Genomic DNA, 20,487 nt, shown 5'->3' with positions numbered 1-20,487 from the left:
TCCGTTAAAGAGACTCACCCCATAGATCAACAGGCCTACAACGGTACAAACACCACACTTCACTCAGACTCGATCTTAATGTAGATGGCAGTAATAAAATTCACACACAACACTGGTATACGCATTCAGACTGTTGGTTTCTTCCATCTCACACTTCCGGCACAATTCAATCGGTAGTAAATTGCTCATGGCGATAGACCAGAGTTGCGCTCGGTTTGGATGAAGGAAAAAGGATCCTCCAACTTCCAATTAGAAAGGTGTTTCTCTGTCTCTGATAAGACCATCAAAAAAGTCATGTTTACAAGTGCAATATCCACTGAGATATTTAAACTCAAAAATTGAAGGAAAGCTCTGTAGAAAAAAGCAACTCTTTTCACCCATCATTTATACTATTCTTTCCCAACGTTTCTTCGATTCCCCACTTCAAATATCGCAGTGAATATTGCACTTGGAAATATGGTTTTTTTTTCCTCAGCAGAGATAGGGCACCAACTTTCTAATTGGAAGTTAGATACAAATTATATCAGTAACAGTTATTTATAGAAGCAGAGCTTCCCTAGAACATGGATCATTTCATACCATTTGTAAGTGCGAAAATCTTAACGAAAAGCGTACGCAATAATTTTTAGGATCTACGAACATGCAAAGTCAGTCGGAAACATACATAAAAAAAATGTTATTCTGCAAAATTTTTACACTTTTATTCAATAAATCTATATTTATTTTTTCTTTTCATTTTTATGTCCACCGACGTAAAGTCAAAATTAGTTTTCATGTCATATTTCTATCTTCAGATGTTGCTCCTGTTTTAATGCACGTATTTGAACCAGCGAAAGTCGATCCTGGTGCTCAGATATCACTTAAATGCATAGCTACAGGAAATCCTCTCCCTCAGGTCACCTGGACGTTAGATGACTCTGCTATTCCAGAACATTTACGATTTTCTGTCGGGGATTACGTCACTTCCAATGCTGAAGTTGTCAGTTTCGTCAATATTTCTGGTCTTCGAGTTGAAGATGGAGGTAAAAGAAATCTCTCAAAATATATATTATATATAACTGAAATGTGTATAACCTGAATATTTGCTGTATTTAAAGTTGCTAGATGCCCCCCTATATAATGAATCGTCACACTATCTTAAAAATTCATGATGTTGTTTGCCTCGTATTTCAATTTTCAAATAAAGAAGTTGTTTTGTAATCATCCATAGCGAACTGAAAGAAACTCAAACAAAAAATAATTGCCACATATATATGTAACTTACATGCACACTTTTTGTAATACAGAAACAATTAATGCAAGTCTTGTCAATAAATTAACCCTAATATACTTGAAGAGTAGTTTAACTTTAGAGTTATTGTATAAGTACAATTTATTAAAGGAAGAGGCAAGTGATTTTTGCCAAATTTTCTATTGGATACAGTTATGGGTGGAGGTTGGCGCAGCAATGCATAGAGGGTGTAAAGTCGTATCCTCATACTCCATCTTTTCGACAACTGATAATAAAAAAATACTTTCAATTACGTGATCTAAATGATTAGCCCATTTTAGATGTTTCTTTCATTTTTTTTCTACTAAAAGCAGTATATGTACTGAGATACAAAATTTGATACTTTATACGTTCCCCTTGTCTTATAAGTTTGATTGCTGCCCTGTCTCTTCTGAGCCCAATAAAAAAATGTAAACGTTTGAAAGTCCAATATTGGCCGAGATATATGAGTTCCACCTGAAAATGAGAGGAAGGACAGCATAGGCTTATATGAAGTGACAAACTTGAGAAAAAAATCTAAACATTATTTTCCAGTAGCAGTTTATTGAAACTAATAAGATGATCTCTTGAATTCCAATGAGCATCACCGAATGAACATTGCTCTTAGAAACGTGAATTTTTTTTTTTGTTGGCCTAAGAAGAAGTAGGCCTAAAAAATTTAAATTGGAAGTTAGAAGACCCGAAGGAACGATATAAAACTTTGAATTTTGTATCCCAGTGCATCTACGAACTTTAGTCAAATTAATGACACATAAAATGAAAACGAATACATTTTTTTTAAATTCAAAGTATGTTTCTATCACCAACGGTTCAAAAGATAAAGGGTGTATAAGAATAATACCTTACCCCCGTTTAGCTGTTCCAGAAATACACGTCCACTTATTTGGATTTAAAAAAAGAATGGGTAACAAAATATATATATGCATGTATGTATGTTCGCAATATGGCAAACAACCAGGTTAATATTTGATAAAGTTTCTTGTCTCTCCCACGCATTTCCTTCTCCCATTATTTCGTTTCCTGCAATCAATAACGCGGAATGAATTATTGCTTAATAACAGGTATCTATCGTTGTCGGGCTAAGAACATATTAGGATCATCAGGTCACTCAGGAAAAATTGTCGTTATCGGGCCACCTTTCGTCCGTCCGATGAAGGATATCGCCGCAGTAGAAGGAAACGACCTAATTGTCAGATGTCCTGTCGCCGGATATCCCATCGAGGAAATCTTCTGGGAAAAAAGTGAGTGTGTGTCGAAAGACAAATGCTATGTGGTACTTACACAGTATCTCCCATCTGACTTTTTTTTCTGTCATCAAACACCATTTATTTAGGTGGGATATAAAATTCTCTTATACACTAAGCAACAAATTTTGGCAATTCTCGTTCAATTTCTTTACGTAATTATGCCATTCCAATATATAATTCGGTGTGTGCAAGAAGAATTCGTACATAAAATGCCTGGATTGGCTACGGTTTTCTTTGAAATTGTGCATTTAATAATAATCAAATACAATAATTTCAAACACGACATAAGTACCGTGGACGGAGGCAACTTTGCCGCTGTTCATTCTTGTCTAAACTTATTTATAAACTGATAATGTACGAAAATGCTTCAAAAAACAATCGTAAATAATTAGTCTGGATTTTTAGTTTCACAATGCGTGGAAACACAATAACTTAAGTAAACATTTATAAGTTGATAAATTAATAAAAAAAACAACGCTGGCAAAGTTACCCTGGGAACGGGAACAAATTTACCAACTGCGTTAAATCAGTGTAAATCAACAAAAAAGCACCAGAAAAAAACATTTTTTAAACTAAAAACACACCTCACTCATATTAGTATTAATTCTTTATCGTAAAGAAAGGCACTCAAAAATATTAAAGTTCCCAAACTTCAAAATCCAAAGACAATTTTGGCATCATCGTCAGAAAATGTAAATTTGCCGCGGTTTTCATTCTTAGGAGGCTCAATTATGTACACGATATCTTGTACATTGAGTTAAGCTTCATTGAGCATGTTTTGGAAAACAAAAACCTCCCGCCAAGTCGTACGTACGAAGATATGACCACTCGAACTCCCCGTATCCATAGAATTGACCAAGTTCACCATCAAAACTTTTCAAACTTTTTTCACTGAGAAATTTACCATAACAAACATCTCAAACTGCAGTTGTTTAAGAACCGCACCATCAGTCTCATAGACAACGCCAACCTTCATCATTTAATGATGGATGGACAGGATGAGATGTTGGTCTATGATTAAATTATGTCCGCCTTCAAAGGGAAAAGCAAGAATACAGGAGCGACTAATTCCTTCCTGTCCACACCCTTCAGCAGCCTCTGTATCTTGCTCGGGTTCAGATTCAGATTTCCGATGTGCCTTGTAGAGAGAAACATGATGAGATGCTCCATCACTTTTTTGTTTTCCTTTTTACGCCTCCCCCCCCCCCCAATTTGAATCGTTTTCGAGGTATTCCACTGCTCATGCGCTTATTAATCCCCGCAGAGAAAGCCAGTTTGCAACATTGTATCATCTTAATTTTGACACCTGCAGCCTTCCACCTTGGTACTAATGGAACGACCTGCAAATAAACGCATGATTAAAAAAAAACTCCTACGTAAGAATTTTGGGAAATGACTTGATTTTAGGTTGGCAAAGTTGCCCATTTCCATCCAGCTTCCCGGTACAACATTGCTAAGTTATATAATTAAACCTAAATGTAGCATAAAATTTACATTTAAAAGTTATTCGGAAGGAGAATTACATGAGGTTTGAAGCAAATTAGTAGTTTCTACTTACGTTTAAATGAATGGGTATGGCAAGACACTTTTGTAGACTACCAAAAACTCCTATTCTACAAGTGGAAAATGTGAATACTGGTAAAGACCCGTAAACAACTGGTGAAGCTGAAAAAGCGTGAAGAGAAATTATCATTCAATGTCTTTTCTGTGCGATGAAAAAAATGGCGTCTCTATTGGCTGGTTCAGAAATTTTGCGGGACACCAAACGCATAATCTTTTTCAAAAACTAGCAAATTTGCCCCACGTCGCAAAGTTGTTTCGGTTCACGGTTCATGGAATACAAAATAAATATACAAAAAATAACCAACACCAATATATATAAAAACCTAACCAATATATAGAGATGCAACAATAATCTACACAAAAACATAAATAATATACATAATTACTACATAAGTAATATGCATAAATACTACATGAATATTAATCATAAATATTAATCATAAATAACAATCATAAATAACAATCATAAATAATAATCATAAATAATAATCATAAATAATAATCACAAATAATAATCACAAATACTACATAAATAATAATCATAAAAACACAAAGCACAAAGCAAAATACACAATAGTTCAATTATCGCCACATGTCTCACACTTCGCTTCGTTTTTCGTTGAGCTCACTCGTATTGGACATAGGAGCATCTCTTATAATTGTCCAACAATAGTCATCCAGCATAGTGGTTGACCATTTTACCTGGTAACGTTTTCAATGGATCTTACCACTTTTGCACCATACAATAACGCTCAAAAAACTTTTTTTTTAACCTTTAATGTGGTAATATCTCCAAAACGGCAACCAATAAAACAACAAAACTTCCTTATCGTGATATTCGTGTTTAGCAAGTCAAAACCAATCGGAATTGCATATTTTCAGACACAGTTTCATTTGTTCTCCAGTGTAATCAAGAGTGGAGAGGAAAATTTCTGATAATATTGTGTTTTTAAAACAAATAGAAAGAAATATTTTTCATAAATTTAATAGTAAAGTTGATGTACGATTTCAAAAAATGTTTTGAAATATTTGAAAACTTCAAATAATTTTCGCTTCAGAAACGAAATCTATGTATATGTACTGTAAATGGTTATTTGAGTGTATGCATTTTATTCGAAATTTTTTTTCTCGCATCAAACATTTCTGTTTCCGGCTTTAGAATTTGTTGAAAAAAATATATAATATACATATATATATATAAAGTTAGCTTGAGGCCGAAATAGAGTTCTGTAATGCGGAAGTTCAAGAATCCTTGATTTCAGCAAGTTCCATTATTCTTTGGGTTTTATGGTGGGATGTTTATTTCAGCTTGAAGAAAATTGCTTCTGTAGTGGACAGAATGAACTCAGTGGAAGTTTGCTCGTTCAAAAAGAGCATTTGAAAGTATAATCGACTTTTTCCGTTTTTCTCTCTGTATATGTGTATGTGTGTGTGTGTGTTTCGTTTACAACCTTAGAATTATGCAAAGTAGAATTTCGCGTTTTCTGATATTCTCTGTGTTTTCCCAATGAGCCGTACACAAACTCCATGTAACATATGAAAGTAAAAAAATAAAAAAGGAAAACATTATACTAGAATAAAATTGAGATGTATTGCTTTTCATGATATCATCTATTTCAGAATAACCAAGAGTCAGTCGAATGACTTCAAAGGAGCTGACCATATAGTAATTTAACATACGCTTCTTTTGATAGATTCGTGAAGACGTGAGGAGAATTTTATAGTTTGAGTGATTTATATTGAGCATTTCTTTACACTTTTTTTCTCTTTTATCACTGGTTTTGTGAATTTCGCAATCATGTTGAATTTCAAATGAGCATAATACAAATCTATTTTCTTGAATTTTTTAGTATTAGTGTGTTGTGATTCGTAACTATACACTATCTTAATATTCAGTTTGAATTTGAGCACAGTTGAAGTATAAATTTCCAAGATATAAATTGAAAACATAAATTTTCATAATACAGTTCAAATTAAAAGGTGTGAATCAACTTAAGTTGATAAAAAAAACTCAAAAAATCTGTCGCCCATCTCTCTCTCTCTGCCGTCCTACCTAGAAGACCATTTGCTAAAGTTAAGAGAGGCTACTAATGTCTCTAATTCAGGGTTGTGTCCCCACTGGTGCAGATGGTAGCGTGATTTTTCCCGATTTGTAAGAAGGCTTGGGCTCGAGTTCCGACAGAGACCTGACGACTTTTCTTTCCGAGTTCACTTCGGCATAATATCCAGAAAATATCCGTTTCCTCCACTTGAGTTTGCTCAAATTAAATTTTGCGAAGCATTATCATAAAAAGATAAAAATTCGTCATATTGCTTAACGTTAAAATATTTTACATGTGATCAAACTGCGGTTATTTACGAATAAGTCGAGATTTATATCTAATTAACGTGTTGATAATGACATAATTAAGAAATAAGTAATTAAACCACATATACGTTTCTAATGATAACGGCAGCTTAGAAGATTTTACAAATTGATTATGTGGACTAATTTCTACTGAAATTAGAGACTCGTTAAACCAGCGTTGGGAGCATTTTCCATGATTACTTTCATGATTTAGCTGTAAATATTTGATTAAGGTATAATCAAAATGAGTGTAATTAGTGAAAGTGGGAGATGCTCATAAATAAGTTACCCCAATTACTAAATGCATGTAACCAATCTTTTTAAATGATAAAACATCAATATATTCATTTCGGTTTTTGCATTTAACTCTTCCATAGTTTCTATAAAAAATCATCATATCTCCATTGACATGCAACATATTTATTAATCATATGATTTCATTCCTCATGTTTGAATTAGAAGAATTACTGGTGTATATACACATCAATTTAGCCTGAACGTCACTGAATAAAAACATCAAATATGAGATATCCGTCGTATCATTAAGATGAATAAAGAAGGAGAAATCTTCGCGACAGCGAAGAATGCTTGACAACTTTTCGTTCTTTAAAAACTATTCCTTCGGGTAGCAAAAAAGACATTGTATACACGGCCGAACGAATGCTGAAAGCGAAATCTGACATGTAATAAGTTTTTACGCCTGAAATAACATCAATGATTGAAATGAATCTCTCGGGGCCAAAATAACACATCTTACCTTTAAAAGAAAAAAAAAAATTATAAAAAACATTTTTTTTTCCTTCTTGGGATCTCTTCTTTTTCTCGATCTCTTTTAATCTCCTTAAAAACAAATATGTGACATGCGATATAATTCCATTAAGTATCTCGAGGGATCATTGCAATCATTTTTATATATATATAAGTCATTCCTGTAAGCTTTAATATGTGTGCTGTTATCTTTTTCTCCTTACATTTATGTATTTATTTAATTTTTTTTTCCACTCCTGTAACTTATTTTTCCGCAGGCGGCCGTAGGATACCCTATAATCATCGCCAGAAAGCTTTCAGTAACGGTACGTTGATCGTAAGAGCCGTCGATCGAAGAATTGACGAAGGAGAGTACAAATGCGTCGCAAGAAATGGTCAAGGAATGAGAGGAGAGAGGCAATTTACGATGAAAGTCTTAGGTTAGGATACAGAAAAAAATTATCGTAATTTATCTTCTTTTCGGTGTGATATAAATGACATTTCCACGAGCCTCCAATTTTGTTTTTCCTTTATATTTTGTTTATAACCGGGAAAAAAATCAAATTTTTTCTTGATTTTTTAATAATTTTTATTTTTCGTTTTTTTTGCAACATGTCTGTGGATTGATTTATCAATCAGCATTTATCATACTTTTCTCACTAATTAAAGTAATAGATCAAAGAATATTATACATGCATTTTTTTTAAGAATACCTTTAGTAAGCTTCTATACTTTAATAAGCGTAAAAAATAAATCCAGCTATTGAGTATTAAGGATCATTTTCCTCTCGCTAATTACCTCGTAAACACATAATTAAAATTTTTAAGATTTTTTTTTACCTCGCGTTACAGCGGAAAGTTTAGCTTTGTTATACACAGACATTAATTAAGATATTTCAAATGATGACGGCTATGATTTTTTCTTCGCGGAAATGTAATTTCAAAATTTAGTAGAATGAAATGCTCATTATTTTAATTAACTTTTATATCAATGTTTTTGTAAATTTTTTTGGCCTTTCTACAATTTAATTATATTTTTGTGGTTTCAAAATTACTAATCATATATTGATTTGAATTGCTATCATTTTAAATGTAGAAATCAATTGATATTAATTTGTTGAGTACGTCTCAGTAATCCTTTTTGGCATGTGACTACGATTACGGAACTCCTTAATCTTGTCTGATTTGCAACAAATTATACGCGTGCAAATGATTCGCTCACCATCATGTTATAACACATAGTCATCAGAAAGTATTTAACAACACGTTGATACTAAGAGACGTCGGTCGAAGTATTGACAAGGGAGAGTACAAATACATCGCAAGAAATGAGAGAAGAGAGGCAATTTACGATGAAAGTCTTAGGATAGCGAAAAAAATATCATAATTTATCTTATTTTACAGTACGATATAAATGATATTTCCAAGAACCTCCAAATTATTTTTGTTTCAAATTTCATTTAAAACCAGAAAAAGAAAATCAAACGTTTTCTGGATTTTTTTATTAATGTTTATTTTCCATTTTTCTTGAAACATGTCCGCGGATTGATTTGTCAATCAGCATTATCATACCTTTCTCACTAATTAAAGTAATAGATCACAAAGAATGTTATACATGCGTTTTTTAAGAATATTTTTGGTGAGTTTCTATACTTTAATTAGCATAAAGTTAATCCGACCATTGGGTATTAAGAATCATATTTACCCGCTAATTACCTCGTAAACACATAATTAAAAATTTTAAGATGTTTTTTATACTTCGGATTACTTTAGAAATTTAAGCTTTCTTATTGCTAGGAATGATCGCTAGAATTTCTTTTCATGCAATTATAATTTGAACTTTTAATAGAATGCAATGTCCATGTTTTTAATTATCTTTTATATCAACGTTTCTTATTTTTTATGTAACACGTTTTGGACTTTCTACTATTTAATTACAGTTAGGTAGTTTCAAAATTTCCTCAGTATTTCGAATGCAGAAATTTATTGATTTTAATTTGCTGAATACATCTCAGTAACCCTTTTGGCATATAACTGAAATTACGAAACTTCTTTAATAGTAAATGATCACCAGGAAATTTTTTATTCATAAAAATGACTCATTGAACATAATATCAATTATAATTAGTGATCATTAAATAAATTAGTATTAGTAAAAAAAAGTATTTCCTTGCAATATCCATTATGCTGAAAAAATCGGGGGACGCCAGCGTGTGTGTGTGTGTGTGTTTATATCTTTGCATGTTCAAAAATTTCAGAAATATGTCGTGGCTTTTGTGTTATATTATCATGTTTCACCATGCGGATTCTGTCGTTCTTCGCTTCGCCCTGCTTATTACACACATGATTTAAGGAATAAAAAATTATTCGTAGTTAACTTTTATCCCCATTTGTCTCATCTAATTCACACTGATACATATGTTTAGCGTTCGACATTTTTGATGGATTAATATTTGTGGTTGCAAAAGCTAACATGAAACATAATAACTATTTGGACTCGTAATACAGAAAGGATTTTGAATTGCAAGTTCAAATCAGCCAATTCCACCGATTCTTATAGTGCAGATATTTAAGAAATATTTGGAATTTGCGGCTAAAATTTCCCAGCGTGCTGACCTCCCTCTCTGTTTCTATGGTAATGCGGGGCAATACGATATATGTGCGATTTATTCTACGAAACTGAAACTTCTCTATGCAACCTGATAAACATTATGAAGAGAGCATTGCTTATTTTCAAAAAACCATAAACGTAATTTTATAAAATGACTGTGAATGTAAATTGACTTTTTTGTACTTGAGTCTGACCAATTTTTTCTGTGGCTTCCATAGCCCCCATCCCCTTCATAGCTAACAGCTGTTATTCCTATAGGCATACTTTCAGTAGGAAAAAGTATCCAAATAAGATGTGGACCCAAGATGCGTCTTTCATATTGGAAGAGATTGTATAGTTATTAAAATAAAAAGAATAGTTTTTATATGGAAACCCTGTTCTCAAAAAACCCAATTATAAAGTTGTTTCAATGTTTTTTCCAATGTAGTTCTCCTAATAGAAAAGAAAAATTCCACATTTGTAAGTGGAATTTTACAATAATCCACTGAGATATTCTAATTCAAAAAGCTCATAAAAGTTGGGAATGAACATCATAAATAAACAATGACCAACTCGTCTTTTCTCCATTTATGCCGTTTTTTATAACTTTTCTTAGATTTTTGAATTCAACTATATCAGCGAATATTTTACTTGGTCTCAGGAGACGCAGGGTAACAAATTTCTAACTGGATTTTTGAGCACAGAGTGTCCGTGTGAAAAGTTTTTTTTAGTTTATTTTGGTAACTTTACAACCCCTTGCAACACGAATGATGAATCTGAGTTTCATTCAATATTTGGACAGTTTTTCAAACTGGAATTATGCCTCTAGGATTAACGGTTCGGTAAATTGTGGTGCCAGCTATTAGCTATAAACACAGTTTACAGTTATGTAGGAAAAACAAATTAATAATACAACATTAGAGCCTAATAATGCCTAATTTCGACGGAATTAATTGGAATATAGACTGAATTGAATTGAAACATAGACTGAATTGAATTGAAACATAGACTGAATTGAATTGAAACATAGACTGAATTGAATTGAAACATAGACTGAATTGAATTGAAACATAGACTGAATTTAACGGAATATAAAATGAATTTAAATGAAATATAAAATGAATTGAGAGAGAGAGAGAGAGAGAGAGAGAGAGAGAGACTTTTGAAATATAAAGTGAATTGACTTGAAATATAAAGTGAATTGACTTGAAATATAAAGTGAATTGACTTGAAATATAAAGTGAATTGACTTGAAATATAAAGTGAATTGACTTGAAATATAAAGTGAATTGACTTGAAATATAAAGTGAATTGACTTGAAATATAAAGTGAATTGACTGGAAATATAAAGTGAATTGACTTGAAATATAAAGTGAATTGACTTGAAATATAAAGTGAATTGAATTGAAATATAGATATATTTTGAGAATAATAACATTTTTATTTTATTGAGATTCATTGAATTGATTAATTTCGGAGGTGAAGATGTACAAACGAAATCACAGAGAAAGTGCAATAAGAAAATGCATTGTTGGAGCTATCAGAGTTATTTTCCGCAACAACAGCATGAAACATAACTTTCATATTTGGATAAACCTAGCGGTATTTGTCAAATACGAAAATATAATATGAATACGTAAATTGATGTTTTGCCTTCTCCCTGACAACAATGTTGCTAAACATGGTCGAATTTAATTTGAAACTTCCCCACTCACATTACCTGGCACGCAAAGTATTAGCTCGTGTAATATGAGTTATATTGAGTTCCTTCTCGTCTCGCTAACAACCGACCTCTGTCGACATTGATTACTTCCGCACCGTAAACACTTTAAGCTCCCAAATAACCGTTATTCTCTTGCAGCCGTTACGTGGACGTGTTCCTGAATTATTACTGACTATTCATCAGACGTAACTGAAGGTTTGAATGACAGGAGCTTAGGCATTGCTTTACCACTCCGTACACGAAAGCGAGGAGCACATACTCTCACGCAGATGCATATACGAGGTTTCTGTAATCGCTTTTCGAACTACCGAGTCTCTGAATTCCAAATTACAGGTTCAAAGCTGTACTAAGTCGAGTGCGCGTGAGGTGTGGCAAATTGCAACAACGGCTGTGAGGATACTCCTGCAAAACCGTATTGGGAAGAGCTACCACATTACGAATGTTAAAGGAAAGACCTGTGGGAATCGATTCAGTTTTTACTTGCTAGAGCATTTACGTCAGGTCGATTCTAAGTTTCGGTCATCAATATTCTTCTTCTCGCATAAAACTTATCAATGGATGACTCAGAACGAAATGAGCATTATGTCTTCTAAAATAAAAGTTATTGGCTAAAAAACGGTGAAAAATAAATTTTATCTGAAAATATATATTTCAATGCTTTCTTTGAGAGTGTTAAAATTTTCTTTAGGTCTATGGTTCGTTTCAAACGGATGAAAAATACGGGGTGTTCCATAACATTGGACGGATTTAAAAAATATATCATAGAAAATATCAACAAATTGACGATACCTGGTTGCGGTTTACGTTCTTAGACTTTTCTGATAGTCAGTATCTTATATTTTTTCAGCCGAAGAAAAACATATATTCAAAAGTTTCACTGAAGGTGGCTCTATTTGGCACCACATAAACAAGTTACTTGAAAAGCATCTAGATGTATAATCTAGATGTCATTTTATAATAGCATTCATCATCAATAGCAGTCATTTTTGTTTACTGCAGAATGTTCACCAAATGTGCTCTTTATACCAGTGTCACCATCGCGGTCTTAAGAAGACATAATAATGCGGCAACGCCGCAACTCAATTGACATTCACTATTATCTAGGGAAAATGTCTTCGTATAAGCTAGTTGTTAAATAAGGAATGAAATTTCATTATTATCAGAGAACAATACTATACAACACTACTTTTCGGCAAGATTTTAACATATTTTTTATGTTGTGTCAGAAGAAAATCCGACTCTTTGATAAGTCGAAGTGTGCAAAACGTATCCGGTAAGTCTATATTAGTCGATTTTTTTCCTCACGATTTTTTTTTAAATCAGTCCGAACTTATAGAACGACGCTTACAGAAATAACTTCAGCTCCTTTTTTTAATTCTACTAAGTACAATCTAGTTCAGAGTTGGACAACCAGTTATATGTGATCAGATTGAATTACTTTGCTAGATAAAGATTCACCTATAATTCGGATAATATTAATGGCATGATCAATAACTGATAAAAATTTCACACTCTCGAAAAAATAGGGAAAAAGGTTAGCTTAGAAGATAGTTGATAATTTTGGAAGTGATTATATATTTATTATGTGCATTAATTCTAACTAAAAATATAGAAATTATAGGCTTATTAATCCAGTGTCGGAAGCATTGTTTCGCGATAACTGTCACGATTTACTCGTAAATATTTGATTATGATGTAATCAAAAGAAGTGTGGTTAGTGAAAGTGGAATATATTGGTGAATATGTTATAAAATTACTAATTAACCAAACTTTTCTGAATCGTGAGGATGTCAATTTATTTGTTCTCGCACATTTTAATTTCTATAAATATTGGCACTATCTTCATAAACATACATACAGCGCATAAATTCCAAGTATGGATAATAATACTTGCAGTAATTTTCTATCGATATAGATAGCAAAAATAAATAAATATATATATATCTTTCCTGAATTCTCAATCTTCGCATCAGCCAGCTGTTGAAACATTTATATCTTAATCATTTAATGAATATCTTTTTTTTTTATTGTTGAATGTCTTTTAAATATCTTAATTAAAATATTTAAAATAATCTTTACATACTGGCGTTATAATTTAACTCTTCGAAGTAAGAAATATTAAATGGAAATTTTGTTTCTGTATTGATAATTCGATGTTGAGATCATTCTAACACCCATGGCAGGAAAGAACTGGTCTACACGGACATATCATAAAGCTTTGAATTGCATTTTCTCTTTGAGAATAACGGGGAATCCCATTTTGTAAGCTTCAGAAACCGTGCGTATAATCTTATTTATCCTCTCACAATTTATCTTAGTAAAGAGTTAATCTTATTGAGAGCATTCGATGCTTTGTTCATTATTATCATTGGCCGTACCACGTTTTTCCTGGTCGAGTGACGATTGGTAGCTACTGATAAGTTCCCTTTCTGTTGTTTCTTCCATTTTCCCGTGTTCTTTGATCGAATGTCGGCATTACGAATACAACGAGTAAGCTTTATGGTTATAAATGTAACACTTCGCAAGGAAAATGTATAAGAGCTCAGAAAGGGCAGAGAAAGGAAATGTATGAGAGCTCACAGTCAATGGATAAAGATATCGGATTGTAGTGAGCTGGAGTTTGCTTCTTTCGAAATAAGCGAAAGTTTTCGCTTTGTACTTCCAGTATATGACTGGAATAGGCATCGATGAAGCATTAAATGAATGGTTACTTGTATCTATCTAGGAGTAATATTGCCTAGAGAACACACATTCTCTCATGCCTATGTATCAGCTACGTATCGTTCCTAGAAAAATGTGAAGAAAAAACAGAGGATAAGGAAAATGGACTTTATGCAACCGTGTTTTTGACTAGGTTTCCACGAGAAATATCAATTAATAACTATGTAATAATAAAATCATATTAACGTTGTATATTATACATAGTGTCAGACTCACGGTTTCCGAAATGGGATAGCATCAAAACAGTGGCAGATATTAGTCATTCTTGCAGAGTATAAATGCGCAAAGTCAGGAATTTCAGCCACGTCATTCATGTTGAAAGGGTTGTATAGTTATTGAAATAAAATAAAATAAACTTTTTCATATGAACTCCCTGCGCTGATAAACACAATTAGAAAGCTGTTGTCCTGTCTCTTATAATGACAACAAAAATTTTACACGTTTCTAAGTGTAATATTCGCAGATATATCTGAATTCAAAAACTTGAAAAATGTTGGGAAAGAAACGTCCGTTATTTTTGTTTGTTCTTTCCGAACATTTCTCCGATATTTGCATTCAAAAATATCTCAGAGAATATTGCACTCAGAAACGTAGATTTTTTTTTTTGTTGACGTTGGAAGAGACAAAGGAATAATCAACAAATAATTGAGGTTTTCAGCATAGGATGTCCGTATAAAAAGTCATTTTTACTTTATTTCATTAAATATACAGCCCCTTGTAACATGAACGACATGGCTGAAATTCCTGACTTTTCGCATTTACATTCCCAAAGCTTGACTAATATCTGCCACCGTTTTCTTGCTATTCCATTTTGAAAACCGTCAGTCGATTGTGGGACACTCTGTGTTAGCATCATATGACATAATATCAGAACATTGTTCTTCAACCTTCTTACACTTGCGGACGCTTGGTATAGTTGGAAAATTTCGCGAACCAGTGGAAATGGCAGAACTACTTTGCAGACTGGCAAAAATATTAATAGATACAATAAATAATTTGCGGACTTACTGGCAAGAAGTTAATGCGAAAATTATTTGCAGACCGGCAAACGATAAAAAAATAATAATAAATATTTGCTGGCTGACTGACGGCAAAGCACAAATATAAAAATAAATGTAGAGACAATACAGGGTGTTTCGAAAACAATCACCCGATTTGAAATGCACATATTGAGAAAAATATGAACACACTTAAGAACACTTAAGATTAATTTCATATTACATGGCTAATCATAAAGTTTTTTTTCTACAAACTACATTAATGGTGCTGAATATTGGGATGCACGGTATATGTGTAAAAATGTGTAGTCAAATTCGTCCCAAAATTGTTTGCATCCACTGCGAGTGGATTTCTGTGGACTACATGCGAAACTGTCGGATGCGCTCCACATTTTCATCTGACATGCGGGGACGGCTGGGGATTTCCCTTTACAAATACAACACCACAACAGTCAAAATGCCCAATTTTGTATATATTTCCTACCTATATGTTATATACTATACAATGTTTACATCGTATTATCATTATTCATCATCGTATTATGTTTTTATGTATTACGCCTTGTGGCATCGCTCGTAACAGCCCATCTGTTACAAAAACTCTGACGTTGTACACAGACACCTGCTTTTAATCAAATGATATATCATACTTTCTCAAGTGCCATACGAAACGCCCTTAATTATTGTTATTCATCAATATATTCATGTGTTGAAATGTATACAGTCGGTGAATCCAACTGAACTGTATATATTCAAGTGAACGTTAAAATTTCTCCGGACTTGATCATCTCTCTCTCTCATTAGGATTATAATATATTGGTCAATATTGATAATTCTCGCTTACACCTTGTACACCACGTACACCTTATACATTGGACCTGATTTTGTACACGTATCCTGTTTTTCTTTTCATGTTCTATTTTCAGATTCGGGCCTATGGAAAAACCCTTCCAACAGAAGACAAGATGAGAGGAGTTGGTGTTGCAGATCAGTCATCCGGCTGATGGTGGGACAGAGTACGTGTTAGATGAAGGCGGGTGGCTCGGGATGTTTTCGTTGGTGTCTTGCTCGATGGCAAATTGCCGGCGGGTGATACGCGCGCGCTCCTTCGCGACCGGCAGAAGTTTCCGGGAGCTGTGGTGTGATTGCCACAAGTGGGAGGCAATGGGAGCCCTGGCGGGGTTGTGTCCTGTGGCTTACAAGCCGGGGATGCCTGTCGGGCCCGGAAATCAAGAGAGTTTTTCCAGCATGGTCCAGTCACTAGTTAATCTGCTTCAGAGCGAGAGCCATGTTTGATGTTAGCGTTTGTAGTCCTTTCGTGGGTCGGAGGTCCGGTGGCACAATGCCAGCCGGCGTTCGGATAGTGGTCTTGGTGATTGCGGGGCTTTTTCTTTTTTTTCAGCATGGCCCATTTGTAAGGTAGCCTGCTTATATCCTACAAGGGACAGAGAGGAGGGCATGTTTGGTATTTGCATAACTCAAGCTACGTGTGCCAATAAGAACACGCGTAGCTCTTTTCTGCATCCCCTTCAACTGAGTCTATGTCCCTCTGTAGATATGGTCTCCGTAACCTTACAGCATACTCCAGTCCAGGACGAACTAAGCCTCGGAAAAGCGGAAGAATGACTTTAGGAGAACACGAAAACACTTTTTTGAAAATAAAACCAAACATTCTCTTCGATTTTTTGACCACCGTTGAACAATGTTCAGAAAACTTGAGCCGCTCTTAAATGAGAATTCCCAAATCCGTCACCCTAGTTGCTTCCGGGATAGCGACACCATTCAATTCGTAAGAGAAACGTTGGTTTCGAGCCAAAATGAGCGACCATGCACCTGTGAACGCTGAACTTCATGCTCCATTCATTTGTCCATGTGCCAATTCTGTTCAATTTGGTCTGGAGTCCCCTATCGTTTTGATTCCCGACTTCTCCCATTAGCTTCACATCATATGCGAATTCGCTAACAATCTAATCGATGCCCCTGATCGAGTTTATCGATAAAAAGTGTAAAGTATGGGGCCAAGGACACTTGCTTGAGGGACTCCATTTGTGACGCCTGTCCAATCAGAGAATTCCCGTTCACCCTAATTCATTGTGACCTATCTATTAACCACAATTCTATCCAATTCAACAAGTTGTTCCCAATCCCAATCTTGTGTAAACATTTCAAGGGTTTATAATGTTGGACCCGATCGAATGCTCTATGGAAATCGAGGTAAACAACACCTAGATTTTTCCCCTTAACCAATGCCTTTATCACGTGATCATAGAAGCAAAGGAGGTTAGTTACACATGACTTCCCCTTCCTGAACCCATGCTGATTATTCGACGATACATTATTTTCGTCTATGCACTTTACCCTTTCCCTTTTGATAATAATTTCCAAAAGTTTCGAGAGGGAGCTCGTCAAACTCACTGTACGATAATTGTGTGAACACAGCCTCTTTACAATCCTTTTTAAATATCGGAGCAATATTAGCAAGCTTCCAATGTCTTGGGACGATACCCTCAGCAACACTACTCTTGTATATCTGTGCGACTGGCCCGAACAATTCATTAGCACATTCCCTGAGGACCCTGATATATATATCAAGGTCCTGGTCTCTGGTCCTGGTGCTTTGCCTGCACATATATTTTTTAGAAGATTAAGAACCTCAACGTCTTCCACTTGAATATCGTTGAGGATATTATCACCTCACGTAACACCCCTACATTAAAAAGTATTTTCCTCTATTAAAAACCGACGTGAAAAAGTGATTGAAAGCACTACACATGCCTACATTGGTCTCCACCCTAGACCCTCCTATCGTGAGGGGGCCAACTGTCCCTTGCATCCATTATTGAGGTACCTAAAAATGATTTTGGGTCAGAGCTAATGTTATTTGCCATCCTAGATTCAACTTCTTTTTTTACTATTCCTTATCGAAGCTTTGAACACAAAAATATTTCTGTTATGCAGTCGCCATCTTGACAAACACCGAACGAAGTGGCAATGACAACCAAAGGAAGAGCGTTAGCGCTATCTGTCGTCAGAGATTGTCGGTGAAACTCGCGATTTCCCTCTTTCTACCTATACATTATTTGATCAAAACGGATAAAAAGCTGAATAGTTATGATTTTTTTGAAACACTCTGTATTTCATTTTTAAAAAATCCAAAAGGATGTAGTGGCTACATAGATTGAAGAAAATCTTTCGCGCGGGACGGCAGATAACTCCTACTGACCGGCCTGCGGACCAGCGAAGAACACTGATACCTGTAGAATCATTGAAATAGAAGTCATTTAATTCATGAGTTCCTTAGAACGGATATCATTCCAAGGTTTTTGCAAGGACAAAAAGTGAGATGCGCTGCTAGGAAACTTCGCGTCAATGAAGTCGACAAACAGTTTTTGGATCATTCCGAAGAAATGTGTGCATTTATATTTTCATTGATGTTTTCTTTCAAATGCAAGCATTTAAATATTGAAGACGATGCATTAATCACTATAACAATAATATCTGCACAACTTTCAGAGAAATTGAGTATCTCTGTCTATGCTATTCGGACGGTTCCATCATTCATGTAATTCTGTCGAGTCCAATGATATCATTAGATAACAAAAAAAATAGAAATTAAAGAGCTACCAGTGCATTGCAACAGCTCTATGAAATACTTAATGGTTAGAATGTTGCACATTACTCATTATATTTTCTATATGAATTTTCTAGAGATTTGATAAATAATATACAGATGTTTCGATCCGATATTGTGATAGTTTTGGAGGAACACGTCAAGCTCCCAAATCGTATTTTGTATGGGAAATCGTGTTATAAAGTACACATAATGTACTGTACCTTCTACTAAAAAAACATTCTCTCAAAAAATCAGGTTTACTTTCCGTGCCATGTAATATACCAAATGCAATAACCAGTCTTTCATCGTGAGCATAACGTAAGTGGCACATAGTGTCCGCCGTACCATTCAAAAATGAAATTTATCTTCCATGTGATAATCATTTACTCCACAAATAAATTTTTGTTTAAAAAATTATTTGCTCAACGCTTCGATTGAATAGTTAAAAATAATTGAATTAATTAGTTTGATGCTCGAATGTTAAACTATGATATTCATAATCTTAGAGATTGTGCCCTTAAAAAAAAATTTAATTAACTGACCGCTAGCTTCCAAAATTCCATTTTAAAAAAGTGAACACCATGACGGATAAGCTAAAAAATTACTATATACATATGTCATACAGCGCCGTCTTAACGCATGGGTCCACCCGGGCACGGCCCGGGACCCTCAAGAGTAAAGGGGCCTCACGAAAATGAGATGTAGTTAACATTTTCTAGAATTTATCTTGCAGGGCCTCAAAAGAACATTTTGGCCCGGGGGCCGATGATGCTATTAAGATGGCCTCCTGATGCCATACTAAATGCGTATCCATGCGATATTTAAATAGCATCATGTGACCAGTAAATGAGATCAGTTGATTAATTTTCAGATGCCAAATAATCGTTGTATTGCAATGTGTTGTTCTAAATTTTTCTTAATGCCAAATTACACATCCATATCGTAAAAAAAAAACCGATTATTTTATATCTAACATTTAATTTTATTTCCTAAGCTCCACCAGTAGTATCTCCATTTTTCGTGCCGGAGGCCATCGAAGAAGGAACCAGATTCAAAATCCTCTGCTCAGTAAACAAAGGTGATCCTCCGGTAACAATTGAATGGACCAAAGACGGAAATATACTGACTCCTGATTTGGATGTCACGGAGACTATTTTCGATGAATATTCGAAAGCTTTGTCTTTTTCCCGAGTTGACTTGAGGCACAAGGGCAACTACACCTGCACCGCCAGCAACCTGGCCGCTTCCGACAGTCATACTGTCGCAATGGTAATCCATGGTATGCTTCTGATTCTGATACCGAAAGGGAAAATAACAATATTTTCTTTTGCACGTAATATATCATGCATGTGTATTGTGATATATGTGTGCATGTGTTTTGCATTTCATATAATAATATTGCACTGTTCTTCTGCATATTACGTCATTTTAGATTATTCAATCAATATATGCTCAATATTTCATCCAAAGTGTTTAAGAAGAATAGAAATTTGAAGGTTCATTTTTAAAATCAAGTGAGATATGAAAAATTATCAGCAAAAAGAGGAGAATGTGATAGTTAGATCTAAAAAAAATAAGATTACTGGAAAAAAAGAAATATTTGTAAAAAGTAAAGTAAAATTTGTGTATGGCCCCGTTCAGAAATGTTAATGAATAGAATTTTGTGCTG

At 34.2% G+C, this 20,487-nt stretch overlaps 1 protein-coding gene across 3 annotated transcripts in view; it reads left to right on the top strand.

Moving 5' to 3' along the window:
* LOC149078969 (cell adhesion molecule Dscam1-like) overlaps positions 1 to 20,487 on the top strand; it is a 134,044-nt gene that overhangs the window by 81,445 nt on the left and 32,112 nt on the right. For all 3 annotated transcript variants that reach the window (XM_089241202.1, XM_089241201.1, XM_089241203.1), the window contains exons 8-11: positions 795 to 1,022; positions 2,332 to 2,511; positions 7,453 to 7,614; positions 19,813 to 20,097. In XM_089241202.1, the coding sequence (XP_089097328.1) occupies positions 795 to 1,022; positions 2,332 to 2,511; positions 7,453 to 7,614; positions 19,813 to 20,097 (855 nt within the window). The remainder of the gene's footprint in view (positions 1 to 794; positions 1,023 to 2,331; positions 2,512 to 7,452; positions 7,615 to 19,812; positions 20,098 to 20,487) is intronic.

This window comes from Pholcus phalangioides, unplaced genomic scaffold (genome assembly GCF_987345545.1).
Source record: "Pholcus phalangioides strain wild (caught in Gottingen) unplaced genomic scaffold, Ppha-v1.0 ptg000013l_1, whole genome shotgun sequence".
Taxonomy (NCBI): Eukaryota; Metazoa; Arthropoda; class Arachnida; order Araneae; family Pholcidae; genus Pholcus; species Pholcus phalangioides.
This window is presented reverse-complemented; position numbering and strand designations above follow the sequence as displayed.